Below are 27,896 nucleotides of genomic sequence, written 5' to 3' on the forward strand. Positions count from 1 at the left end.
TCTGATGGTGTTTGTTCTGTGAGCGACTGACGGAGACTCTGATGGTGTTTGTTCTGTGTGCGAGTGACGGAGACTCTGATGGTGTTTGTTCTGTGAGCGACTGAAGCTGATGGTGTTTGTTCTGTGAGCGACTGACGGAGACTCTGATGGTGTTTGTTCTGTGAGCGACTGACGGAGACTCTGATGGTGTTTGTTCTGTGAGCGACTGACGGAGACTCTGATGGTGTTTGTTCTGTGAGCGACTGACGGAGACTCTGATGGTGTTTGTTCTGTGAGCGACTGACGGAGACTCTGATGGTGTTTGTTCTGTGAGCGACTGACGGAGACTCTGATGGTGTTTGTTCTGTGAGCGACTGACGGAGACTCTGATGGTGTTTGTTCTGTGTGCAGACATCTGACTCTGTCCCAGAGCGACATGGCGGCGCTGACCGGAGGGAAAGGCTTCCCCTTCCTCTTCCAGCACATCAGAGACGGAATCAACATCCGACAAACCTGCAACCTCATCTTCAGCCTCTGCCGCTACAACAACCGCCTGGCCGAGCATGTAGGTGACACACACACACACACACACACACACACACACACACACACACACACACACACACACACACACACACACACACACACACACACACACACACACACACACACACACACACACACACACATATTTTCTCAATATCTACAAGTCTTCTTAAATTTGATTTGGCTCTTACTTATATCAGACTTTGCTCAAATTTGACCCAAAGAATCGTTTTGAGAGATATTTTAAGAGATGTGGGTTTTTAGAAATTCTTCAGATCTCTGCTCTGATGCTCGTGGTTTTTAATCTCCTGATTGTTTTCTGTGCAGATCGTGTCGATGCTCTTCACCTCCATCGCCAAGTTGACTCCAGAGGTAAGAAGCAGCAGACCAGACTCTTCACTCACATCGTCTTTGTTAGTGTCGGCCTTCATCCCTCTGATTTTCATGAATGTTTTAATATATTGTTTAATATAGAATTCATCATTTTCAAATATAAAATGGTCTGTTCCCTCAAATATAAATTAAAACAGAAAAGTCAGTAACCTGCAGACAAACAGACGTTGTCATCACATGTTGGTCTTCTGTGTGTTTGCTTCTTCCAGGCTGCTAACCCTTTCTTCAAGCTGCTGACCATGCTGATGGAGTTTGCTGGCGGACCCCCGGGGATGCCCTCCTTCGCCTCCTTCATCCTGCAGAGGATCTGGGAGGTAAACTCATCCGTCAGCCGTGGCTCCTAACGAGGCACCACGTGTAGTAGAAACAGCTGGTTGGGTCAGGGTTGTGTTTCACTTCTACAGTCTCAGAGCTCCCCTGTGTGTCCTCCTCCAGGTGATCGAGTACAACCCGTCCCAGTGTCTGGACTGGCTGGCTGTCCAGACTCCCAGGAACAAACTGGCCCACAGCTGGGTTCTGCAGAACATGGAGAACTGGGTGGAGCGTTTCCTGCTGGCACACAACTACCCCCGAGTCCGAACATGTAATTCAAAGTTTACCTCCTGCCGTGCCTCTACTGCTGGGTCTCCTTCATGTGATTTACACTGATGGATTCAATTGAGACCAAACTTTATTTACAAATGTGCAGGAAACACTGTTGAATCTCAATCTGTGAAACCCACTCACACCAGTAGACACCAGTAAACTAAAACAGTGCAAATACATGAGTTAAAGTGCAGCTGTGAGGACACTGGTTGGTTCTCTCCTGATCCTGAGTCTGTTTCCTGCAGCGGCCGCCTACCTGCTCGTCTCCCTCATCCCCAGCAACTCCTTCCGCCAGATGTTCCGCTCCACGCGCTCGCTCCACCTGCCGACCCGGGAGCTGCCGCTGTCGCCCGACACCACCGTGGTCCTCCACCAGGTCTACAACCTGCTGCTGGGGCTGCTGGGACGCGCCAAGCTGTACGTGGACGCCAGCGTGCACGGCACCACCAAGCTGGTGCAGTACTTCAGCTTCATGACCTACTGCCTCATCTCCAAGACGGAGAAGCTCATGTTCTCCGGATACTTCATGGACCTGTGGAACCTCTTCCAGGTACGTCTCAGGGATTTGCTTTTGTTTGAACCAACAGGTAAACTGTCCATGTGGAGGGAGGAAGAGGCGGGGCCTATTGACTGAAGTACATAGGCTCTCTCTCTCTTTTTACTGTATCTACGTTCATAACCAGAAAGTTGTGTTTGTGTTTCGTGTGGAGAAACTCATCAGATTGTAAACGTGTCTCTGGAGGACATGAGACGTCTTCACGTGAAGCCCAACATGTTGGCTGCTGTCCCCAGAGACAAATTCATCTTCAGAGGATAGATGATCCCAGATTCATTTCATTTTAATACTCGGCTTATTTATTTGGTTGAAGGATTTATCAGTTTGACAAAGAGAATATTTGGATGAAGATGTGACCTTTGGCTCAGGAAACTAAAATTTTTGAATATTTATTAATTCATTAAGTTTTTAAGACTGACGGCCTTCGCTCACTCGACACGTCGTTTAGTTTTTCGCGTACGAATGTTGTTTGGATTTGTTTGTAAACAGAATTGAGAACTTTTACAAAGAAATTCATTCTTGTTCAAACTGTTGAACCTTCTGAAATCTGTGGAGCCAGTGAATCTCCCAACGTTCTCCTTTCTTTGTCAATATCGGGTTTACGCAGGTATTTTGTATAATTATTTATTTTAAGGAAAAGGAGCAGATCATCATCACTATCTTTTCCAGATGCACTAGATCCCGTTTCACTTGATGTCACCAATGTCACCATGACATTCGAAGGCCTCTATAGTGAAAATACTTCCTTCCCTGACTCGTGCTCTCTCCTGGTGTGAAGCTTCTGTCCTGTTGACCGTGTTCTTCCCTCTTCAGCCCAAACTGTCGGAGCCGGCCATCGCCACCAACCACAACAAGCAGGCGCTGCTGTCCTTCTGGTACAACGTGTGCGTGGACTGTCCGGAGAACGTGCGGCTGGTGGTGCAGAACCCGGTGGTGACCAAGAACATCGCCTTCAACTACATCCTGGCCGACCACGACGACCAGGAGGTGGTGCTCTTCAACCGCGGCATGCTGCCCGCCTACTACGGCATCCTGCGCATGTGCTGCGAGCAGTCGCCCGCCTTCACCCGGCAGCTCGCCTCCCACCAGAACATCCAGTGGGCCTTCAAGAACCTCACGCCACACGCCAGCCAGTACCCCGGGGTGGGTTTCTGTTCAGCATCAAATTCACTTTGAAACTCTTGATGTGTTTAATCTTCTTCTCAGGAACAAAATCCTATTATTTGATTTTTCTTTAAATATTTCATAATTTACTCTGAGAACTGTCACAGTGAATAAATCACCAGCACCACTGACCTCGGACACGGCTAACGGCTAACAGCTAACAGCTAACTGTTTAAACACATGAACTCCTATCAGACGAGTCGGGGGCTTCAGAATAAAAGCACCTGTGGTTCTGCTTTGGTTCATTTCATTATAACAGAACTTTATTCAACTTCATTAGAAAAATACTTTATTCACCTTTATCACATAACTGTATTTGACTTTCAGTAACTGTAACAGTACTTTGTTAAAATCCCAGATTTTTCATCTGCTCAAGTGAAACTTACGTTAATCAAATCACAACAAACTTTATATCAGTATAAAAAATATCAAATAAGATCTTACCAACTATCAAGGATAAATAAATCCATAGTACATAGTATTTATCGTATTAATGATATAACAGTAATCCATCTTCTGTGCTGTGTGCTGCCCCCTGCAGGCGGTGGAGGAGCTGTTCAACCTGATGCAGCTGTTTGTTGCTCAGCGAGCCGACATGAGAGAAGAAGAACTCGAGGACGTCAAACAGTTCAAGAAAACCACGATCAGCTGTTACCTGCGCTGCCTGGACGGACGCTCCTGCTGGACCACGCTCATCAGGTCAGGACACACACAGACACACACACACACACACACACAATCCCTTTGATATGCTGGGCTGATCTAAACGGTGGTCCTGCTGTTCCTCTCAGTGCCTTCAGGGTTCTGCTGGAGAACGACGAGGACCGGCTGCTGGTGGTGTTCAACAGAGGACTCATCCTCATGACTGAAGTAGGTCCAGGGAAAAGAATGAAGTTTCATCTCAGTCCTCGTGTTTAACTTCACATTTTATGCTTTTATGCTAAATATTGACGCAGGAACATGTGTCAGTGTAGTCGGGTGTGAACTCAGCTGAACTGTGTGCGGCTGTTGGTTTATTAAGAAGAGGCTTCTCTCTCTCTCTCTCTCTCTCTCTCTCTCTCTCTCTCTCTCTCTCTCTCTCTCTCTCTCTCTCTCTCTCTCTCTCTCTCTCTCTCTCTCTCTCTCTCTCTCTCTCTCTCTCTCTCTCTCTCTCTCTCTCTCTCTCTCTCTCTCTCTCTCTCTCTCCCTGCAGTCGTTCAACACGCTGCACATGATGTACCACGAGGCCACGGCCTGCCACGTCACCGGGGACCTGGTGGAGCTGCTCTCCATCTTCCTGTCGGTGCTCAAAGCCACGCGGCCCTACCTGCAGCGCAAAGGTCAGCCCCCCCGCCGGCCTCACCACGCCTCAGTGATGACCTTTGACCTGTGTTTGTTTGTCCCTGAGCAGATGTTTCTCTGTCTTGTCCAGATGTGAAGCAGGCTCTGATCCAGTGGCAGGAGAGGATCGACTTCGCCCACAAGCTGCTCACCCTCCTCAACTCCTACAGCCCCCCCGAGCTCCGCAACGCCTGCCTGGGTAAATCCACCCGTTTCTCTGATGTTCACTTGTTTACAAATATTACAACCTGTGTGTACAACCAGATCCATGAAAAGCCTTTCTGTGAGGTGTGTTGTTTGAGGAGATGTTTCTTCTTCTGCTTCTCCCAGACGTTCTGAAGGAGCTGGTTCTGCTGAGTCCTCACGACTTCCTGCACACGCTGGTTCCCTTCCTGCAGCACAACCACTGCACCTATCACCACAGCAACATCCCCAGTGAGCCTCTTCCTCCTCCTCCTCTTCATCGCCTCCTCTTGGTGGATTTGAATCTTTAATGACCAGTTTTTACAGGAGTCTCTGCATCTTCATCTTTTGATCTGAGCGTCAACGAAGAATCTACAACAGATAAAAACATAATCAGATTTAATTGCCAGTATTTCAGAAAAATCCAACACAAATGGTGACGACAATCGTACTTTGTGCAGGAAGTAGGTGAGGAAGGAGAACATCTGAACTAGAACATCACTTAGTAGAACTCACACCTCCATCAATGTAATAACTCAGAAGCTGCTTTCAGACCGAAGTCCGGAAAGTTTTCCTGGAGTGTATTTGTTGTATTGTGAGGAACCAGCAGGACAATGTGTGGAAGCTTCCCAGTGGACGTGTGGACGAGGTTTCTAACACGTGACGGACGTGAAACTGGAAGAACACAAACATCTCAGGATGAGACAACCTGCTGCTACACAAACTCTACACAACATGTCCAGATGATATTTTACACAGTTCATGTCAGAAAACACTCGATTGCGGTTTTCACCCCATGCTGGTGTCAGTTCAAGTTCCTCTTGTTGTGTGTTTGACTCTTGTGTGTGTCTGTGTGTGTTCTCAGTGTCGTTCGGCCCGTACCTGCCCTGCAGAGAGAACATCAAACTGATGGGAGCTAAAAACAACATCCGGCCTCCGAGACCCGAGCTCAACATGTGTCTCCTGCCCTCGATGGTGGAGAGCAGCAAGGTAAGAGGACAAGACGTGTCCACTCAGTCAGGTTCACCTGCAGGAAGCAGAGGTCAATAACCTGTCTCTCTCTCCCTCTCTCTCTCTCTCTCTCTCTCTCTCTCCGTCTCTCTCTCTGTCTCTCTCTCTCTCTCCCTCTCTCTCTCTCCCTCTCTCTCTCTCTCTCTCTCTCTCTCTCCGTCTCTCTCTCTGTCTCTCTCTCTCCCTCTCTCTCTCTCCTTCTCTCTCTCTCTCTCTCCTTCTCTCTCTCTCTCTCTCCGTCTCTCTGTCTGTCTCTCTCTCTCTGTCTCTCTCTCTGTCTCTCTCTCTGTCTCTCTCTCTCTCTACCTCTCTAACCCCCTCTCTCTGTCTGTCCCTCTCTGTCTATCTCCCATCCTCTCCCCCCTCTATCTCTATCTCTCTCCCTCTCCCTCCTTCTCTCTCTCTCTTTCTCTCTCTTTCTCTGTCCCTCTCTCTCCCAATATCTCCCTCCTTCTCTCTCTCTCTCCCCCCTCTCTCTCTTTCTCTAACCCTCTCTCTCTCCCCCCCCCTCTCACCCCCCCTCTCTATCTCTCTGTCTCTCTATGTCCCTCTCCCTCTCTCTCTCTCTCTCTCTCTCTCTGTGTCTCTCTTCCTCTCCCCCCCCCCTCTCTCTCTCTCTCTGTGTCTCTCTTCCTCCCCCCCCCCCCTCTCTCTCTCTCTCTCTCTCTGTGTCTCTCTCCCCCTCTCTCTCAGGGTAAAGACGAGGTGTATGACCGGATGCTGCTGGACTACTTCCTGTCCTACCACCAGTTCATCCACCTCTTGTGTCGCGTCGCCATCAACTGCGAGAAGTTCACCGACACTCTCGTCAAACTCAGTAAGAACCGTCTCTTTGTGTTGAATCACATGAAATCAATAATCAATAAAACGTACAGATACCTACCATGATGTCACATTAGTGCATAAGGTTCTATGTAACATCACATGACCTGTGTGTGTCTCAGGTGTGTTGATAGCGTACGAGGGACTTCCTCTCCACCTCGCTCTCTTCCCCAAGCTGTGGACGGAGCTCTGTCAGTCCCAGGTAAACGTCTCTGCCCTGTTGTCCTCCCTCGTCCGGGCGGCTGAAGACGCTGAGGTTGTGTTGTCGCTGACTCGCTCGTTGTGTAACGTTGTCTCCTCAGTCTGTTCTGGCGAAGACGTGTGTGAAGCTGCTGTGTGACGACCCGGCGTTCAGCGAGTACATCAAGTGCATCCTGATGGACGAGAGGACGTTCCTCAACAACAACGTGGCCTACTCCTTCCTCACCTACTTCCTGCACAAGGTGCCGTCGTCCTCACCATTTGTGTTCGATTCTTAATTTAGACATAACAGTGGAAATTTGTGTTTTCTTTTTATTTAGTCATGTACGGTTAAACTGTAAAATATGCAAAAAATGAGCAGGATGCTTCTGTCATTAGAAACCTTTCATATCAAAGACGTCTAGATTTATCTTCTGAGATAAGAACCCCCCCCCCCCCTTTGTGTGCAGGTCCAGGTCCTGTCTGGTCCCAGCTGCTCCAACCTCATCAGTGTTCTGGTGACGAACCTGCTGAGTGAGCAGAGCAGCCTGCAGCCCGAGCTCGCCGCTCACCGCCTGGAGCTCAGCAAGACCAGCGGCCTGCTGAACGCTGTACGCACACACACAGACACACACACACACACACACACACTCCCCTTGTTTCCTTCAGACACAAACCTCGTCTTCTGATTTGTGTCTCTGCTCCGTTAGGACCTGAGGGCGTTGGTGCTGCTGCTGTCCGTCCAGCCGCCTCAGGCCGTTGACCCCGCCCTCTGCCCCGCCCTCCAGGAGCTGCTGGGCCGCTGTCGTGTGTGCGTCCAGCAGCGCAGCGTGTTGGAGCTGGAGGCCAAGGACCACAAGGCCAAAGGTACAACACACTCTAACACACACACACACACACACTCTAACACACACACTGAGCATTTCAGTGTCATTTTTAGGTCTTAAGTCAAACCTCCTCTGAGAAAACAAAAAAGTAAAACTACATGTATTCAAGACGTTCTCTTCCTGATTGGTTCTCATCAGTCACATGACTTGACTAGCAGCTAACACTTCCTGTCAGTAGCACTTCCTGTCAGTAACACTTCCTGTCAGTAGCACTTCCTGTCAGTAGCACTTCCTATCAGTAGCACTTCCTGCTCTGACTCGTCACCTTCACTGTTCCTCCTTCAGAGGATCTACTTCCTGTTTACATCACATGACCACTCACGTTCACTGGTCATGTGCTTTAGTGTGGACAGTTTGAGTTCTTAATAATGAGGATTGTCTGTGTGTCTGTGTGTGTGTGTGTGTGTGTGTGTGTGTCAGCTGAGGATGAAGGTGCAACCCCGGTGAAGCGGCGGCGGGTGAGCAGTGATGACGACCGAGCCGGTGACACGTCAGCGCCGCCCTGTGTGGCCTCCACCTCCTCTTCCTCCATTCTCCCGCCCTGCAGCGAGCTGAGGCCCGACCACCAGGAGGCGCTGACGCCCACCAGCACCTCGGACACGGAGACCCGAGACTCCTCCTCGCTGATCGACCCGGGTACTGAGCAGGACCCGCCCTCCCCTGAGCCCGCCCCGGCATCCTCTGGAAACCTGGACTCCTCCCCCAAGGAGGAGAAGATGGAGGCTTCTTCATCGTCATCCTCCTCCTCGTTCTCCTCCTCCTCCTCCCTGCTGCAGGAGGCGTTTGTTCAGGGAGACGAACCTGAGCCGGCGCGGTGCGTGGCGATGGGGGAGGGGCCTCGGGAGGAGGGGCGGGGTGAGGCGATGATGTCAGGATCCTCAGAGGAAGTGAAGGAGGAGAAAGAAACGGCCGCCAAGGCCAGCAGCAGCTTGGCTCCGCCCCCCTCAGAGGACGCCACCTTCCCATCTGCCCTTGGCCTGGTGGGGGAGGGGTCAGAGGGCTGCAGTGGCCACGCCCCCCAGGCGTTTCCAAGCGCCGGCCCCCCCCCTGACATGCTGGACATGCTGTACAGGACGGTGGAAGCCACTATCGCCATAGTTACCAAACTGTCCGTAAAGGACCCCCCCTCCTCATGACATCACTAACTCACAGCCGCCATGAGATCTTCTTCTTTCTCTTTTAAAAAAAATCTGAATTCATCTCCGAGGGAGAAACAACGTTTTCCTGTTTTCCGGTTTCTTCTTCTTCTTCTGCTGTTTGTGTGCTGCTGCTCGTTGCCTTCAGCTGATGTTCAGTCGGAGGGTTTCTCCAGCTTCAGTGGCTCCTCCCCTTCCTGTCTCGCTCCGCTCACGTCCGACTTCGCAGCCGAGCCCTCGTTTGACGAAAAGAAGAAAAAGTCGTTCAAGCTATAGCACATTGATTTCAAAGGGCAAAAAAAAGGTTTTGTTCTGTTGGGGTTTTTGTTTGTGTGAGTGTGAGTGTGTGTGTGTGTGTGTCTGCGTGTGTGTGTGTGTGTGCGCGTGTGTGTTTTATACTGATTTGAATTTGTTTTGAAAAGTGATTTTATTTGAGGTTTGCTGTAACGGGGAAAGGTTTACAGGACTTTTGTCTCCTCTGTTTGTAATTTAATTTTATTGCATTTTTACTGTGTATGAAAACGGTCGTCCTCTGTGCCAGTTTTGTACTTTATGAACGAGGCAAAAGAAAACGTTGCCTTGATTTTTCTGTGGTTTCATTATCCAGAAATTAAGTTTACCTGTAAATTAAGAGAACCACAAGAAACTTGATTCTGTAAAGAATCCTCTCTAGTCATTGCCTGAAGGTGTATATGAAAACTATATAAATATATATATAAATATCTTTATATATATATGAGTATATAAAAGCGGTGCTTTATTTGACTGTGGTTGAAATAAAGCCGCCATGTTGGACCAGCTGGAGCTTTTATTTTCTTTACTGAAGTACATTCCATAATCTATTGTTTATTTTGGCTTCTTCTGCTGTGTTCTGATTCTCCTGATTTTATTTTAATAGAGAATAAATTAATAAAACAGTTTTAATAAGAAGAGTTGTGACCTGGGACTCGTCTGGAGCTGTGAGGCTTTTTCTTTCCTGTGTAGAAGTGGATTCTTTCAGGTTTGGTTTCTGCAGCGGAGACGAACAGGAAGAGAAACGATCATGTGACCTGAGAGTGAGTAACGTCTGAGTTGTGTTATGAAACTTTGACGAGTTGTCGGCTCCCGATCGTGAACCAGAGGTTGTGAAGCAGATTTGAGAAGAGAACAAATGAACTTCAATGAGCGACAGTGAGTTAAACCACGTGAACATTCTGACATCATCACATGACGATGACATGATGTTCACCATTAGCATGTTAGCTGTGTAGCTAACAGATGAGGAATTTAATTTATTACCTTATTTAATTACGGTTCATTGAATGTAAATAGATGAATTTAGATAATAGATAAATGTGTAAAGATGGACGACATGACAGCTGCCAAAAGTGCAGCTGATCGCCCCCTGGTGGCCAGCTGCAGTGTAGGTCAAACCCTCCATGTTAGCAGATGGGACATGGAACAAAAAATAAATCATGTTTAACAATGTTTTAAAGATGTTTTTGGTCATTTCAGGTCGTTCTTCTCTCTCTGATGTTCAAGTGTTTCTGATCAGTTTGGTTTTCATTAGTTATTTGATGATATGAGGAACGGGCTGAGACGTGATGATTGACAGCTGACACTGACTTCTGAATCCTGGATGTTCTCAGTTCCATCGTCCACCCTGAAGAACTCGTCCCTCAGTGAGACCTCAGGTTTGTTCTGCTGGGACATCGTGGACGTGATGCATAGTTTCTGTAAGACCTTGTAAAAGGGAATTACCCAGAGTGCACAGCGTTGAGGCGTGGGAGAACAAACCTGGAAGGAGCAACCAACTCTAAGCATCACTTTCTGACTCTTTATTTTCTGAACCAACTCATTTCTTCAGCTCATGTTTTAATCAGGAAACGTCAAAGTGGATGTTTGTGCTGTGAACACGTCTCTGCTCTTGTTCTCACAGCAGAAGTGTGGAGGTTCCTTCTCCTTTTCTTTATCTCCATCTTCAATCTGCACATCCGAGCGTTCATCGAGTTGGAACCGTCGTCTCACTCTGACGTGCAGGTCCTCGATGGAGACAACAGAAGAAAGAGGAAGCTTCCGTCCGTCTGTTCACGACAGAAACACAATTCTCAGCATTCAGATTTTAACTTGGTCCAAAACTGGTTTCAACAAACTGGTTTTTCTTTTCATTCTCATGTTCTCATCACTTCAGCAAAGTCGATTTGACTCAATGTGATTGACCTGAAACCGATTTCACTATAACAAGAACATTTGGTTTCAGGGGCGGCTCCTGGCGTAGACCACACAGGCGGTGGCGTGGGGCGCAAGATGCAGAGAGGGCACCGCAAGAGGCAGATTAATCATGATGTGATTCATGCAATGTTAACCAATGAAGTTACGTCACCCCATCGTACCGAAAACACACGGAAACTCGATTTTTAATGGTGTAAGATTTATATTATATCAATTATTAAATATGCATCCCATTCTTACGATTTCCTGGAGTTTTAATTTCCCCCATTTTTGCCCCCACATGACGAAATTTCTCCATCTTTAATTGTGTTATTAATCTACACACAAAGTCACACATCATTAATATTTATTTTTGTCAACAGTCAGTACAGCAGATTTCAGACTCTTTGTATATTTTATATATTTGTCTTGTTTTTTTACAGGCCTACATGCAGTATTTAATTTTAAACATTATTTTGTAAACTCGTTTTATTTACTTATGAATGTAACCTCAGTGAGTGAAGGAAGGAGTTTGTGTGTGTTTGTGCGTGCGTGTTTGTGTGTGTGTTTGTGTGTGTGTGTTTGTGTGTGTGTGTGTGTGTGTATGTTTGTGTTTGTGCATGTGTGTGTGTGTGTTTGTGTGTGTGTGTTTGTGTGTGTGTGTGTTTGTGTGTGTGTGTGTGTGTGTTTGTGCATGTGTGTGTGTGTGTTTGTGTGTGTGTGTGAGTGTGTGTGTGTGTGTGTGTGTGTGTGTGTGTGTTTGTGTGTGTGTGTCACAGCTTCATGAAGTGACAAGACAAAACAAGAGACGTGTGAAAGACAAGAAAAGACCTCCCATCGTCTCTGAAGTTCCTTATTTCAAACAGCTAAATGTTTGTTATCTTCCTTATTGTGAGGAATATGTTCATATAAGGTCACAGCACCGATCTGAGGGCGACTCCTGGTCGAGGTTTAACAATCTTCTCTCCTCCTCACATCGTTCAGTGACTCGTCCGTCTGAAGAGAACTCAACACGTCTGACGACTTCTCCAACCAAGGAGGTAAATACACTTCAGGTCATTTCACTCTAAAGGGAAACTTCAGTGATATTGAGTCTTTAGTGGCGTCTCTAATCTGACTCATTGTCAAGGTTTGATTTGATGAATGTTCTTCAGAAGCCAGGTCTGAAGTATGGAAGCAAAGAGCAGCCAAAGCTACAATTACTATGATCTGTATTTATTCTACACAGCCCTGATCACACCATGTTTGAGGCAGATGCCGATATTAGGGAGTCCAACAAATTCTGATTATCAAAAATAAATCGTCAGTGATTCCTGAGATGTCGTTATCGAATCTTTGTGACGAATATATGTAACTGAGGTTTGATTATTTATTTTTAATAGTTTAACAATTAACTTAAATAAATAAAAAGAAAACACATAAACAACCAAATATATAGAACCTGAAATAAGAAAAACTCTTTTAGATAAAATGCTTATTGTTTATTGTGTAAAGTAAGTTTTCATATCGGGGACATAAACGAGAAATACATCTGAAGACTCTTATTGGCTAATGGTGAATGGGTGGAGCATCAGTTATACATATATACATGTATATATACAAACTGTACTTACTGTATTATTCTCTATAACACAATGTCTTTAAAACAACACAAATCTATAGTTTCACACAAACCACAATTATTTTTTACTTTTAGTTTGAGGTGAAAACTATTTACACGATTCATCAAAGTGTCTCCATTGAAACCACATTTGGATCTGATGTAAATTACAAATATCAGTTATTGCAAAGATCAGTCTATTGAATATGATTATTTACATCTAATCCATAAATTAGAAGAAATTTTATTTGAAATCTACAAAAATGTTGAAAAGTCCTGATCTGGGTTCAGATACCATGTTAATAAACCTGATCTGAGTTCAGATACCATGTTAATAAACCTGATCTGGGTTCAGATACCATGTTAATAAACCTGATCTGAGTTCAGATACCATGTTAATAAACCTGATCTGGGTTCAGATACCATGTTAATAAACCTGATCTGGGTTCAGAAACCATGTTAATAAACCTGATCTGGGTTCAGATACCATGTTAATAAACCTGATCTGAGTTCAGATACCATGTTAATAAACCTGATCTGGGTTCAGATACCATGTAAATAAATCTGATCTGAGTTCAGATACCATGTTAATAAACCTGATCTGAGTTCAGATACCATGTTAGTAAACCTGATCTGGGTTCAGATACCATGTAAATAAATCTGATCTGAGTTCAGATACCATGTTAATAAACCTGATCTGGGTTCAGACACCATGTTAATAAATCTGATCTGGGTTCAGATACCATGTTAATAAACCTGATCTGAGTTCAGATACCATGTTAGTAAACCTGATCTGAGTTCAGATACCATGTAAATAAACCTGATCTGGGTTCAGACACAATGTAAATAAACCTGATCTGGGTTCAGATACCATGTTAATAAACCTGATCTGGGTTCAGACACCATGTTAATAAATCTGATCTGGGTTCAGACACAATGTTAATAAACCTGATCTGAGTTCAGATACCATGTTAATAAACCTGATCTGGGTTCAGATACCATGTTAGTAAACCTGATCTGGGTTCAGATACCATGTTAGTAAACCTGATCTGAGTTCAGATACCATGTTAATAAACCTGATCTGAGTTCAGATACCATGTTAGTAAACCTGATCTGAGTTCAGATACCATGTTAATAAACCTGATCTGAGTTCAGATACCACGTTAATAAACCTGATCTGAGTTCAGATACCATGTTAATAAACCTGATCTGGGTTCAGATACCATGTTAATAAATCTGATCTGGGTTCAGATGGCCGCCCGGAGCCGGATCACGGTTCTGCTGCTGCTCTTCCTCCTGTCGACTGAACACAGTTTTGCTGTGAACCTGAACGAACTTGAACCGCTGGTAAAAGAACTCTTGAGCAAGTGAGTGAACTTCTGAATCCTGAACTGATGATGTTTACATGGACAGTGATGATTGTGATCTATAGTACAGGCAGTCACCAGGGGGCGATAAAGAGCTTTGTACGTGGTAACATACATGTTTAACCTGTTGACCTCATTTGACCCTTGTGGCAGGTACCGTGCAGAAGGTGTGTTCAGTCTGGCCGTGAGTATCCCGCTGAACCAGAACCAGAACCAGGACCAGAACCTGAAACAGGGTGCTTACCAAATCCAGAAAGTCCTCGAAAGTGACCCTGCTGCCAACGTGGAGAACAAGATCAACAACGGTGAAGTGTACGTCGGCAGCAGGGTGGTTGCAGCCAAGCCTGGGGGTGGTCTTCATGCAGAGTCACGCGTTGTGGACAAATTGAATCAGTTGTACAACAGTCCTCAATTCAATCAGGATGATTTGTTGCTGTTCTATGTTTACGCCTCCCCGTGTGTTGAACAATGTACAGATGAAGATCACCCGCTAAGCATCCTTAGAGGGTTAAATGAAATTCGGCGTTGGAATAACTGGGCAGTTGTGTTTTCTAAAATATTCAAGCCCAGAATTGGTCAGGAGAACACAGACATGGAGCGCGTTAGAGCCCTCAGGCGACTTGCAACGTACGGGTCTGGTAAGACCGAGAGTGACCTGGGTCCCATTGGTCTACAGAACATCTTCCGCTGTGACTATGAAAACCAACAGATGAAGTGTGTCAGCTGCTCAAGTGACGGTCAGGTGGCACAGACATGTGTGTCAGACGGTCCTCAGTCAGGTAGAGGTGGCTCCTCCTCACAGGGGGGGGCTCAGGCTAACAGGAATCCAGGTAGAGGTGGCTCCTCCTCACAGGGGGGGGCTCAGGCTAACAGGAATCCAGGTAGAGGTGGCTCCTCCTCACAGGGGGGGGCTCAGGATGGTTGGCTAGACCCAAAAAAAGGAAAAGGGGACAGAGTAAGAAGGGACATCAGTTATAACACAGGTGACAGCTCTGCTCACATCTCTGAGAGCAACAAGGGAGCTGAGGACGCCCCCTCAGTTGATGAGAATGGAAATGACGTTGCGACTGGTGAAAGTGTCTCTCTGTCCCCAACGGGCTCTGATGAAGGCAACGGAGGTGATTTAAGGACGGTAGTGGACGTATTGACCCCTCACATCGGCTTTGATTCTGGAGATGGAAGAGTGAGCAAGGGCAAAGGAAAAGTGAGCAAGGGCAAAGGAGGTAAAGGGAGAAGAAAGAAAGGGAAAGGAAAAAGGAGAAGAGGGAAAGGGAAAGGGAAAGGGAGAAGAGTTAAAGGAGGGAAAAGGAGAAGAGGGAAAGGGAAAGGGAGAAGAGGAAAAGGAGGACGAGGAGGGAAAGGTAAAAAGAGCAGGCGAGGGGGGAGAAGCAGAAGACGGGGTTTGGACCAGGACTGGATTTTTGCCTCCGATTTTTGAGAAGCAAACAAATGAACCTTTTCTGAACGACAGGACTGAGTCTGAGTTTAACACAACTAGCTTTGCTAACATGATCACGTGATAATGCCACGATTAGCGCGTTAGCTGTGCAGCTAACCAATGAGGCTTTGAGCTTTGAAGGAATTAAATATATTACTTTAGAATTGTATTGAGGTTCTTTGATTGTCTGTTAATAGATAAACTTTGATAATATTAAAAGATAAATGTATAAAGATGGACGACATGACAACCACAAAAATTAAAACCAAAGCACCTTGATCGCCCCCTGGAGGCTGGCTGCTGTACAGGTCATAAACTCCTCCTCCTCCTCCTCCATGTTAGCAGATACAAAAAACTATTACATTAAATAAATGTCTCTTAAAGATTTCAGTCACTTCAGGTCGTTCTTGTCTCACTGAAGTTTTCCTGATCAGTTTGGTTTATTTAGTTATTTGATATAAAACGAGACGTCCATGATATTTGGTTTCATTTGTGGACAGAGGCCGAAGTGAAGCTGCATCGTTCATCTTTATTTACAGACGATCATCTGAACCAACATCCACGACAACCTGCTTCTGTAATCTGTATAATCAAATCTATGTAAAATGCATCACTGATTTTCATGATGTTCTGTTTTCTCTTATTAAAGCTTTGCTCAGCATCAACTCTGGTCTCTCTGTGTGTGTGTGTGTGTGTGTGTGTGTGTGTGTGTGTGTGTGTGTGTGTATGCATGTTCTGTAATTGTAATATAATCCAATCTCATATAAAACACATTGTTTTGGTTTGTTTTCCTTTCAGTTCTTTCCACTGACTGGAACTGTCTCTTATCTGTTTAATCGTCTGACCCTCGGTCGTCTGTGATATTACAACATTTCTGAGAACGTGTTTGTTGACACTCGACTACAAAATACAGATGAACACAACAAGAAGTTCTTATAATGACTTCATACGATCAGATGTATAATAACAATAAGCACTCTGACTGTAATGAACACGGAGGAGGAGATTCCGTCTGTGCACCATGATGACGATGAAGCAGATTCAGCTGAATGTGATCTAAGGTCACTTGGACTCAAACAGAAATACTGAACAGTGATTAACCAGATCGGTTCAACGTTCAAGGTTTCCCACAATGCATCAGTCAACATCGTGCCTATATATATATATATATCAGAAATTTAGACGCAAATAACAAACTTCGGAACGAGCAACAGACGGTAACAGTTCTTCTATTATCTCTAGAGATGAAAACAGAGAAAACCGAGAAAACAGAGATATTTCATAATCATTGGTTCTATTATTACTCAATCTTTTTTATTTTGAACTAATTTTGTCAATAATTGTTATGACTGTCATTGTTGTCGTTATTATTCATATACTTGTATGGTCAGTGTGCTTGTTGGATGATTTACAGCTGAATATCGAGCTCAGGCTGACGGGAAGAGTCGCTCATCAAATATTGAGTTTGTCCTCTGATCTCTGATCAGACTCAGAAACGGGGTCAGCAGTGATGTGCACGTGAAAACATCTGCAGCCCAAAGCTGGTAGCTGTGCACGTTCTGTCTGTTTACACATGAACATGGAATATATCTGTTTTTAAGTTATAATATCATGTCCCTGTCAATGGTCATATACATTCTACATATATATGCATTTCTAAATGTGTGTGTAAGACTCTGTATCTTTCAGGGCAGTTCAACAATAAACATCTTTGACTATTTTCTGTTAAAAGCTTCATTGCTTTGCACAGTGAAATGAATCAAACAGAGACATTGACCAGTGTTTGATGAGGACAGACGGTCCAAGGTGTCCCACAATGCTTCAGTCCAAGGCTTTGAGACAAACACTGTATGTATATCAGACGTCAGCAGCAAAATCTACAGACTTCACCACACGCAACTGACTGTAAGTGACTGTTTCTCTATCAAAATCAGAAACTATTGAATGTACTAATGCAGATTTATTATTTAGTAAAATGAACCATTTCTCAGACAGGGTAAGAATTCCCATACTGGATCATTTTAACTGTAGACGGTGACTCTGCTGTAAACTTAACGTGATGAATGTTCGACATGTGACGCAGTAGATTTACATCAGTTTGTAAAAATATCCTCACAAACTGGAATTTATATTTTCTTCTATATTGATTAACCCTTTTGCTGTCCGTGCTGTGGAAGACGACCAGAGGCCGTGCATCGTGGGGCCCGGGATGGGGCGGGGGGGGCGTAGCGGCAGCGCTTTGACCCGCAGCAGAGGAGGAGGAGGAGGAGGAGGAGCAGCGGCCCTCCTCTCGGCCGTACGCCCTCGAGGACCATGCTATTTCTCCGTTTCCTGAAGGTCTCTCTTTCCACGGGTCCGGTGGTGGTGGTGGTTGAGCCGTGGTCTTCTTCTTCTTGTTCTTCATCCTCCAAGGATCAAGAATCTGCAGCAGCATCACCCACTGGGTCGTAGTCCTCGTCTCCGTCGTCTCCGTCTTCTTCTTTGTCAGTTTCTCGGTCTTGCTCTTGCGAGTCCTCTTCGGGATCAATCATCATCAATCAATCAAATTGTATTTCTATAGCCCATATTCACAAATCCTGATTTGTCTCATAGGGCTTTAACAATGTGAGACATCCTCTGTGCTTAACCCTCAACAAGACTCAGGAAAAACTACTTGAAAATCTTGAAGGATAACTTCAATACTATATATCAGTCCTGCTGCAATCATAGTCTACGGTCAGCAGCCAGCAAGATCATGATCCAGCATCTAGATCAGATCCACTATAGTCCACAGTCATTGTCCACTGCCACCAGTTAGGATCCATCATCAGCTGCCATCTCAGTCATGGTCCACCACCATTATCTGATGCCAACGTGATAAAGGATCCGCCATTCCCACTACGACCAGCCAGCACGATATAGAATCCACCAAACTGGATCCACCATTGTGACCTCTGATGCACGATCCACAAATCATAATCCATGGTGCGGCCACAGAGGCCCTGGATCTGCAGGCGATAAGGCAAAGGGACTCCGGGGAAGGGGAACAAGTCAGTAACATGTACTGATGAGATATGAATTACTTTGATGTGATAGGGATGAAGAAGAGGAAGGAGAAGCTGGAAAGAGAAGCTCCGTGTGTCATGGGTCATAACTTCCCTTTGCACCTCAGTGTCATCAGGGGTTTTGCCTTGTAATCAATGATACGATCAAGAGAAACACACCGTCTGCTATAAATGACCCACAAAGACACACACACACACACACTGGATCTATCCGACCCAGCAACAACACGAGGGTTAATTCTTTTTTATTATGAATGTATTTTGTCATGAATGATTATTGCTGTTACTGTGATTTAAACTATTGATACACTGGTCATCATCCTGGGTAGTACTAAGGGTATTTTCACTGTGTCTGTAATTCTATATTATTTCAGCATTATATGTGTATTATATTGTAATAATACTAATTATACTACTGCTACTCCTAATAATAATACATAATAAATGTATTTCTCTACTGTAATAACCACACTGATGTTCAAGTGTTCATTTGTCAGATCAGTTTGGTTTGAATTAGTTATTTGATGATATGAAAAGGGGCTGAGACGTAATGATTGACAGCTGAGACTGACTCGTGATTGGTCGATCGTCTGCAGCTGGATATCTGCTCCATGACGTCCTCCCCACAAGATGGCAGCATTCGTATCCAAGATACTTTGGCTTCATAGTGGAAGGAAGTCGAGATGACCACGTCCAAATTCATAGTTAGGCTGTGGTGATGATGGAAGTCGTGTCATTCTGTATATTTGAGTTGGTATTGCTACTTGAACTATGACCTAATGTGTGATTCTGCCACCTCTCTCTCTCTCTCTCTCTCTGTCTCTCTGTGTCTCTCTCTCTCTCTCTCTCTCTCTCTCTGTCTCTCTGTGTCTGTCTCTCTCTTTCTCTCTCTGGGATGTTGTACTCTCTAACCATCGAGCCTCTGCTCCATAAGCTAAGGAAGGTTTTAAAAGGTGTGTGTTTCCCCCAGTGTAGTGTATCTTTTAAATTATCTTTGTATGCAGAAGATCTTATCATACCTGTGACTACACAAAAAGACATTGATATTTTATCTGACACTGTAAATGACTTTGGTTTTATCTCTTCTGCAAAGGTGAGCGGGGGGAAGAGCGAGGCTCTGCTGGCCTGGAAGAAAGGAGGACTCCAATACCTCAGAGTGTCCTTTTCCTTCCTAAGGAGGAGGGGGGGCAGGGCCTGGTCCATCTGGCCAGCAGGGGCGCTGCCTTCCGCCTCCAGTTCGTCCAGAGATTACTGACCGGGCCAATGGACGCTCTGTGGAGACCTCTGTCCCGGCGCATCCTGCAACATTTGAACAGCCTGGGTCTGGATTTTATTCTGTCTTTAATGAGCGATAACAAGAGAGTCACCATCTCTTCCTGGTTCTTATCAGAGTGTTTTTAAAGTCTGGAACCTTTTTTTAAAAGAGCGAAGGCTACAAGGGGACTCCCTGCACTGGCTGCTGCAGGAGCCATGGGACCATTTTAGATCTCCCCCCCACCCCTCACCCTTTTCTTTTTGCTTTAGTGCTGATACTGAGTCTGATGTTTGTTTTCCTCTGTTAAATGAAATAAAGCAGAAACTATAATGTGCCTCACAGCTGATTATAAACTACCTGTGTGCTTGTTGGATGATTTACAGCTGAATATCGAGCTCAGGCTGACGGGAAGAGTCGCTCATCAAATATGGAATTTGTCCTCTGATCTCTGATCAGACTCAGAAACGGGGTCAGCAGTGATGAACCAACATCCACAACAACCTGCTGATGTAATCTATATAATCAAATCTATGTTAAATGCAACACTGATTTTCATGATGTTCTCTTTTTTCTTATTAAAGCTTTGCTCAGGATCCAGTCTGGTTTCTGTGTGTGTGTGTGTTTATAATCTTTTTAAGATTTTTACTATGACGGCCAACCAGTGCAACCTGTTATTACTTGTTGCTGGACGACCTAACTACCTAACTACCTAACTAACTAACTAACTAACTAACTTACGATCAGATGTATAATAACAATAAGCACTCTGACTGTAATGAACACGGAGGAGGAGATTCCGTCTGTGCACCATGATGATGATGAAGCAGATTCAGCTGAATGTGATCTAAGGTCACTTGGACTCAAACAGAAATACTGAACAGTGATTAACCAGATCGGTTCAACGTTCAAGGTTTCCCACAATGCATCAGTCAACATCGTGCCTATATATATATATATATCAGAAATTCAGAAGCAAATAACAAACTTCGGAACGAGCAACAGACGGTAACAATTCTTCTATTATCTCTAGAGATGAAAGAAATGTCATTTCATTCATAAACATATCAACAGATATATTTTATAGTCATTGGTTCTATTATTTCCCAATTTTAATCCTTTTAATATAATTTGTTTTATTTGAGTCTCATTGAATCATTTACTGTTACAGTATTTTTCTTACAATATTTTTACTAAATTTATTTGATCGTTAGTTAGTTTGTCATTATTATAATTATAATCTTCACTATCTCAGCATTCAGATGTAAACGTAAACAAGAAAGGTGATTTTAAATCTGTGTTCTTATTGTAAATTGTGAATCAAGTAATTTATAAAGGTTTTTTCAACAAATATTGAAAATGAAATGAAATGTAAACATTTACATTTTTTTATTCCATAACTATTAACTGAATTCTAAAATGTACTGATTAACTTTATTACATTTATAAATCCCTTGTTCAGGTGAATCTTTTACTCATCATTTAATATTCTATATATGGATTATTTTTATGATTTTTTATCTCTCTCTCCCCTCTCTGTCTCTCTCTCTGTCTCTGTCTCTCCCTCTCTCTTCCTTCTACCTCTCTCCCCCCTATTTCTCTCTCTTTCTCCCCCTCTCTCTCTCTCCCTCTCTCTTCCTTCTACCTCTCTCCCCCCTATTTCTCTCTCTTTCTCCCCTCTCTCTCTCTCCCTCTCTCTTCCTTCTACCTCTCTACCCCCTCTCTCTCTCTCCCTCTCTTCATTCTACCTGTCTCCCCCTCTCTCTCACTCTCTTCCCCCCCTCTCTCTCCCCCCTCTCTCTCTCTCCCTCTCTCTTCATTCTACCTGTCTCCCCCTCTCTCTCACTCTTTTCCCCCCTCTCTCTCTCCCCCTCTCTGTCTCTCCCTCTCTCTTCCTTCTACCTCTCTCCCCCCTCTCTCTATCTCTTTCTCCCCCTCTCTCTTCATTCTACCTCTCTACCCCCTGTCTCTCTCTCCCTCTCTCTTCATTCTACCTGTCTCCCCCTCTCTCGCCCTCTCTTCCCCCCTCTCTCTCTCCCCCCTCTCTCTCCCTATCTCTTCCCCCTCTCTGTCTCTCCCTCTCTCTTTATTCTACCTGTCTCCCCCTCTCTCTGTCTCTCTCCCTACGCCCTCTCTCACGCCCCTCTCTGTCTCTCTCCCTCTCGCCCCCCCTTTCTCTCCCTCTCTCCCCACCTCTCTCTCCCTCTCTCTCCCCCGCCCGCGCTCTCTCTCTTCCCACCTGTCTGTCTCGCTTTGTCTCTCTCCCTCTCTCCCCTATCTCTCTCCCCCCCCCCCCCCTTCTCTCTCCCCCCCCCCCCCTCTCTGCAGCACAGAGCTGAAATGGAAGATCTTGGGAGACGTTCCACTCTGTCGTTCTCTTTCATCCTCTGTTTCTCACTGTGGCTCACGCCTGGAGAAACCTACAACTTTTGGGATCAATGCATTGACGAATGTCCGGCGAAGTATTTCACCTCCACGTACAATGTGCGATGTTCCGACAGGTGTGAAAAGCGTGGTTCTGACTACTACTGGTGCCATTCCGAAGAGGGCTGGGACTACTGCTCACCAGGAGAGAACATTGATTACAAAGGCAGCTACTGTAGCAATGCCTGTGGGAAATATGGAGAAAACTTCTACAGGTGCTTGTTGTGGGGAGGATCCTGGAGCAATTGTGGTCGGGTGGAGCCGAGAGCAATGATTTACTACACCAGGTATCAGAAAGAATGTGTTGACAGATGTCAGTACTATGAGTCAGATGATTACTTCTGGTGCCATGATGGAGATGACTGGGAGTACTGCTCACCTCTACAAGACCACACCTACAAGAATGAGCCGTGTCGCTTCAATCACCAGTGTGGAAGCCATGGTGAGAGTTACACCTGGTGCTACACAACATTCAACAACGACTGGGATTACTGTGGAGTGATCAGTCCAGGAGAGTGTGGGTTTTCCCAGACGTCCCGCGCCAAACGACAACCCGGTAATCCAAAAGTGATCTGTACCAGGGAAGACAACAACAACAGGAGAGTGACCACTTTCAGAGAAGAAGGATCTTCTAGTAACATCGCTCCAACCAACAGAAGGTTACGCAACGAAGCCGTAGACTTAATCAACCGATGGGACAACCAGGGCTTGAGTGACCAGTCCAGTTCCGAGTTGATAACCTCGAGCAATCTTCGCCTTGACAACCAGGGACTGTGCAACAGGAACAATCAGCGGTGTTACAACCTGCAAATCCAGATCAACGGACCACGTCGTCCTGGACACAGCACCACTGTGGCACATATCATAGTTCCTGTGGACACGTCAGCTGAATACATGCGTTTGGCCTTCAGGGAGAGTTTACAGCGTGAGGTCGGTGTGGTGGTGGAAGTCAACGAAGCATCCACCTCCACAAACAACGACGGAGCATCCACCTCAAACAACAACCAGAAGTGTTGTAGACGACGTAAAAATTAACGTCACTCAAACGTGTGTAGCTGATGATTGACAGACACACGGTAACTGCCTCATGTCAGAGGCAGAGTGAGTGAGTGAAGCTCTCAGTTAGCAGAAGTTGTGTCTTAATCGGTTTTCAATCAGTCTTTATCAATAATCGCTCAATACCAGAGAATGATTTGTATCATTTGTCTTCTTAGTGCTTCCTGCTGATGAAGTGGTTCTGTTGGCTTCATCGGGCCGGGACCTCTCGTGCTCACTGCGGTGGTTTGTGTAGTTCTACTGATTAACACAAGTGTTCTGCATCAAAACAAATCAATGACACATCTCTGCTTTAGTTTAACGAACATTTTATTCTGCATGTTTTATTTTGAAACTCACATTTTGTCCTATCCGGTGACTTCCCTTCCTGGACCTCCTGTGTGTCCTGTGATAAACAGGTGATGTTCTCTCTGCCCCTTCGATCGCTGCTCGTGAGGCTGCGACACACTTTAAACCAGATTGTCACCTTTGACCCTCGCAGGCTCATTCCTGACATGAACCATGTTTCACATCCACGGGAATTGGCTCAGACAGAAAACAGCAAAAGCCAATGAGAAGGTTGTGTAGTTTTACAACCGGGCTAAACAATAAAACTCAGCTTCAGCTCATGCTACAAACTGTGTCAGCCTATTCAGCCTCTAAGCCACGCCTCCATGTTTGTTTCCCTTCTGAGTCTGATCCCCCCCACTGGGCACAAGGCTGCCTAAAAAATTATAAGATCATTTCAACTGTCATTGTGTCAGAAATCTTTCGTCCCTGAATTACAATGTGAAACCAGAACTAACCAGATGAAACTATAGAACAAACACACAAAGCTTCAGACGCTCAGTGAGAAAAACATCTTCAAAGAGTCTCTGACTGAAACGTTGATCAATTCACTCCGATTGGAGTGAGTGGAGGAGTCTTATAATGTGTTTCTTTTTGCTTTAGTGCTGATACTGAGTCTGATGTTTGTTTTGCTCTGTTAAATGAAATAAAGCAGAAACTATAATGTGCCTCACAGCTGATTATAAACTACCTGTGTGCTTGTTGGATGATTTACAGCTGAATATCGAGCTCAGGCTGACGGGAAGAGTCGCTCATCAAATATGGAATTTGTCCTCTGATCTCTGATCAGACTCAGAAACGTGGTCAGCAGTGATGAACCAACATCCACGACAACCTGCTGATGTAATCTATATAATCAAATCTATGTTAAATACAACACTGATTTTCATGATGTTCTCTTTTTCTTATTAAAGCTTTGCTCAGCATCCACTCTGGTATCTCTCTGTATGTGAGTGAGTGACTATATAGATAAGGGGTTCTCAAAATGGTGGTTGACCAAAAGAGTAACGCCTTCCTGTGGGCTCCTAAGATGGCTGTTTGGCCCCCTAAAGTTAACAGCCCCCCCCCCCTTTCTTCAGAAGTGGTTTTACAACTGGTAGCGGGGGAAGGTTTAACTAGGTGTAGAGATATGCGTGTGTCTGCATTGATGTTGAACAGATAATGAGAGAGTCAGAAAGAAAGCCTGTGGGAAGCCTAACTAGCCTTAACTTTCATTTAACTTATTACTACAATATCACAGCATATATCAAACTTACAAACTCCACACAGAATCAAATAGACATTCCTGCCTAGTCTAGTATCATTATTAAGCCCAGATTATGTTACCAGTCCGAGGGAAAGGGGAAAAGAAGTTGCAGTTTAGTTCAGTGCAATTCGGTGAAGTCTCCGGTTGGTCGTAAGGTTTCTGCATTTGCGGTTCTGTTGAGCTGTGACGCTCTTGCTTGTTGAATCTTACCGACAGGACATAGAGTCGCTGCTAGGAGTTTGGAAAAGCTTGATTTGAGAGGAGGTTTCCTTGAGAAGATGAGCTGGAAGCTGCAACTCTGTGTTCCTCTCGTTGGATGCGAAGAGAAGGGTTGAGCTGGAGAAATCAGGTTTCTCCCTCTCTCCGTTGCAGGAGGAGAAGCCGGCAGCCTCACTCCTTGAAGAGTTGTGGAAAAGAGGAAGAATTGGGGCAGACATTGGGTTCAATTGGCCTGGTGACCTCACAGGTCATGGGCCAGAGTGACCAATAGGAGTTAACCCTTGAGGTTTTTCACACGTCGGTGTGAAGTTGTCCAGACCCTTGAAACCTTCAGAACAAAAAGCCATGTGGCCTCAGGCTTTTGACTAGACATGAAGGCCGAAAAATAGGCCTTTGGTTTCATAAAAACGTGCGTATATATATATCAGAAATTCAGAAGCAAATAAAGACTTCGGAACGAGCAACAGACGGTAACAGTTCTTCTATTATCTCTAGAGATGAAAGAAATGTCCACGTCTGAGGGGACGCAGTCGATTCAATTCATAAACATATCAACAGATATATTTTATAATCATTGGAAATATTATTACTCAATTTTTTTATTCTGAATTTTTTTGGTTAATATTGATATGACTGTCATTGTTGTCGTTATTATTCATATACTTGTATGGTCAGTGTGCTTGTTGGATGATTTACAGCTGAATATCGAGCTCAGGCTGACGGGAAGAGTCGCTCATCAAATATTGAGTTTGTCCTCTGATCTCTGATCAGACTCAGAAACGGGGTCAGCAGTGATGTGCACGTGAAAACATCTGCAGCCCAAAGCTGGTAGCTGTGCACGTTCTGTCTGTTTACACATGAAAATGGAATATAACTGTTTTTAAGTTATAATATCATGTCCCTGTCAATGGTCATATACATTCTACATATATATGCATTTCTAAATGTGTGTGTAAGACTCTGTATCTTTCAGGGCAGTTCAACAATAAACATCTTTGACTATTTTCTGTTAAAAGCTTCATTGCTTTGCACAGTGAAATGAATCAAACAGAGACATTGACCAGTGTTTGATGAGGACAGACGGTCCAAGGTGTCCCACAATGCTTCAGTCCAAGGCTTTGAGACAAACACTGTATGTATATCAGACGTCAGCAGCAAAATCTACAGACTTCACCACACGCAACTGACTGTAAGTGACTGTTTCTCTATCAAAATCAGAAACTATTGAATGTACTAATGCAGATTTATTATTTAGTAAAATGAACCATTTCTCAGACAGGGTAAGAATTCACATACTGGATCATTTTAACTGTAGACGGTGACTCTGCTGTAAACTTAACGTGATGAATGTTCGACATGTGACGCAGTAGATTTACTTCAGTTTGTAAAAATATCCTCACAAACTGGAATTTATATTTTCTTCTATATTGATTAACCCTTTTGCTGTCCGTGCTGTGGAAGACGACCAGAGGCCAGCGCGCGGTCATCCTCCTGCAGCTGTACGTTCGGAGGCTAGGTCACCACCGCGGGACATCGTGTGCATCGTGGGGCCCGAGGGGGGGGGGGGGACCCCTATGGGCGTAGCGGCAGCGCTTTGATCCGCAGCAGAGGAGGAGGAGGTGGAGGAACAGCCGAGTGGGAGCGTCACACTCCAGCGTGCTCCTCTTTCCAAGCCTTCGCCGCTGAGCTCCACAAAGTGTTCGGAGAAGCTTCCCGAGGTCCGGACGCTTCAGGAGGGCTTCGGGGTCTGAACCAAGGGTCTCGTTCAGTGGTCGATTACTCCATCCACTTCCGCACCCAGGCTAGCTCCAGCGAGTGGAACCAGGCTGCCCAGTGCGACGCATTCCTGATGGGGCTCGCTGACTACATTAAGGACGAATTGATTTCATACGAACTTCCCTCCACTCTCGACGGCATCATCAAGCTGGCGTCCCGCATCGACCGTCGCATTCAAGTGAGACAGCGGGAGAGACATCAGGGGCTCGCGGGACGACGCCAGCCTGCCCCGTCACCAGCGGCTTCCAGGGTATCGATGCTTTCTGGCAGCCGGTCTTCAGGGGAGCCTGAACCCATGCAGGTGGATCGGGCCAGTCTAACTCCAGAAGAGAGGAGGAGACACCGCGAGGGGAACCTCTGCCTGTATTGTGGCCAAGCGGTACACTTTATCTCCGGTTGCCCGCTAAAAGGTCGGGCTCACCAGGAAGGAAGGAGTTCCTGGTGAGTCATACATCTAACTCCTCCTCCAACCCACGATCTCTGTGCCAGGTCCGCCTGCTACTGCCTGAGGGATCCCAGACCCTCGCCACCCTTATTGACTCTGGCTCTGATGCCAACATTATGGATTCTAACCTAGCTCTGCAGCTGGGTGTCGGTCAGTTTCCCCTGCCAGTCTCCAGTCTCCACCAACGCGCTGGATGGCCGACTTCTGGGAACTGTTACCCACCGGACAGCGCCTATACGGTTGTTAATCTCCGGGAACCACCACAAAACACTCAAGTTTCACATCCTGCACTCTCCTCGTCATCCTCTCCTTCTGGGGTTCCCATGGCTCCGACGTCACAATCCACACCTTGATTGGACCACAGGGGCGATCCTGGGGTGGAGTTCTTCCTGTCACAAGGTCTGCCTCAAGCAAGCCGCCGCACCACGATCTTCTGCCGGGACCAGTTCTTCCACCGATGTACTGGGAGTCCCGGCTGCATATCTGGACTTCAGGGAGGTCTTCAGTAAGGCCAAGGCAACCTCCCTTCCCCCACATCGGCCCTATGACTGCGCCATCAACCTCCAGCCCGGTGCCACGCCGCCCAGAGGACGCCTGTATTCCCTGTCCGTTCCTGAGAGGGGGGCGATGGAGACATACATCAATGACGGTCTAGCGGCGGGCATCGTCCGCCCTTCCTCATCTTGGGCTGGAGCCGGTTTCTTCTTTGTGGAGAAGAAAGACAAGACACTCCGCCCCTGCATTGATTAT

General features: G+C 45.6%; 3 protein-coding genes and 1 long non-coding RNA gene across 8 annotated transcripts in view; all 4 read left to right on the forward strand.

Annotated features, from left to right (window-relative positions):
- Positions 1-9,694, forward strand: part of usp34 (ubiquitin specific peptidase 34) — a 41,893-nt gene extending 32,199 nt beyond the window's left edge. For all 3 annotated transcript variants that reach the window (XM_062388190.1, XM_062388191.1, XM_062388194.1), the window contains exons 61-78: positions 391-544; positions 853-897; positions 1,128-1,232; positions 1,354-1,501; positions 1,749-2,053; positions 2,873-3,202; positions 3,765-3,922; positions 4,015-4,093; positions 4,416-4,542; positions 4,635-4,742; positions 4,874-4,978; positions 5,592-5,716; positions 6,431-6,554; positions 6,682-6,761; positions 6,862-7,002; positions 7,210-7,350; positions 7,450-7,606; positions 8,047-9,694. In XM_062388190.1, coding sequence (XP_062244174.1) covers positions 391-544; positions 853-897; positions 1,128-1,232; positions 1,354-1,501; positions 1,749-2,053; positions 2,873-3,202; positions 3,765-3,922; positions 4,015-4,093; positions 4,416-4,542; positions 4,635-4,742; positions 4,874-4,978; positions 5,592-5,716; positions 6,431-6,554; positions 6,682-6,761; positions 6,862-7,002; positions 7,210-7,350; positions 7,450-7,606; positions 8,047-8,762 — 3,148 coding nt within the window. In that variant the 3' untranslated portion in view covers positions 8,763-9,694. The remainder of the gene's footprint in view (positions 1-390; positions 545-852; positions 898-1,127; positions 1,233-1,353; positions 1,502-1,748; positions 2,054-2,872; positions 3,203-3,764; positions 3,923-4,014; positions 4,094-4,415; positions 4,543-4,634; positions 4,743-4,873; positions 4,979-5,591; positions 5,717-6,430; positions 6,555-6,681; positions 6,762-6,861; positions 7,003-7,209; positions 7,351-7,449; positions 7,607-8,046) is intronic.
- Positions 9,695-11,830: 2,136 nt separating this feature from the next.
- On the forward strand, positions 11,831-16,022 carry LOC133954059 (bromodomain and WD repeat-containing protein 3-like). 2 transcript variants are annotated; one of them, XM_062388336.1, is made up of 4 exons: positions 11,831-11,992; positions 13,804-13,919; positions 14,073-14,698; positions 14,750-16,022. In XM_062388336.1, the coding sequence occupies exons 2-4, from the start codon at positions 13,804-13,806 to the stop codon at positions 15,355-15,357; spliced, it is 1,350 nt and encodes a 449-aa protein (XP_062244320.1). In that variant the 5' UTR covers positions 11,831-11,992; the 3' UTR covers positions 15,358-16,022. The 2 variants fall into 2 exon arrangements, with proteins under 2 accessions (XP_062244320.1, XP_062244319.1); XM_062388335.1 differs by having other exon boundaries at positions 11,833-11,992; positions 14,073-16,022.
- A 1,102-nt stretch (positions 16,023-17,124) lies between these two features.
- LOC133954136 (uncharacterized) lies at positions 17,125-20,251 on the forward strand. The gene is made up of 3 exons (XR_009920747.1): positions 17,125-17,262; positions 17,535-19,354; positions 19,495-20,251. It is a non-coding gene; the product is annotated as an uncharacterized LOC133954136 (long non-coding RNA).
- A 338-nt stretch (positions 20,252-20,589) lies between these two features.
- LOC133954080 (uncharacterized) lies at positions 20,590-24,390 on the forward strand. Of its 2 annotated transcripts, none has more exons than XM_062388370.1 (2): positions 20,590-20,661; positions 21,982-24,390. In XM_062388370.1, the coding sequence occupies exon 2, from the start codon at positions 21,994-21,996 to the stop codon at positions 23,110-23,112; it is 1,119 nt and encodes a 372-aa protein (XP_062244354.1). In that variant the 5' UTR covers positions 20,590-20,661; positions 21,982-21,993; the 3' UTR covers positions 23,113-24,390. The 2 variants fall into 2 exon arrangements, with proteins under 2 accessions (XP_062244354.1, XP_062244356.1); XM_062388372.1 differs by having other exon boundaries at positions 20,591-20,661; positions 21,987-24,390.
- Positions 24,391-27,896: the final 3,506 nt, after the last annotated feature.

Source organism: Platichthys flesus, chromosome 5 (genome assembly GCF_949316205.1).
Source record: "Platichthys flesus chromosome 5, fPlaFle2.1, whole genome shotgun sequence".
In the NCBI taxonomy this organism is placed as follows: domain Eukaryota; kingdom Metazoa; phylum Chordata; class Actinopteri; order Pleuronectiformes; family Pleuronectidae; genus Platichthys; species Platichthys flesus.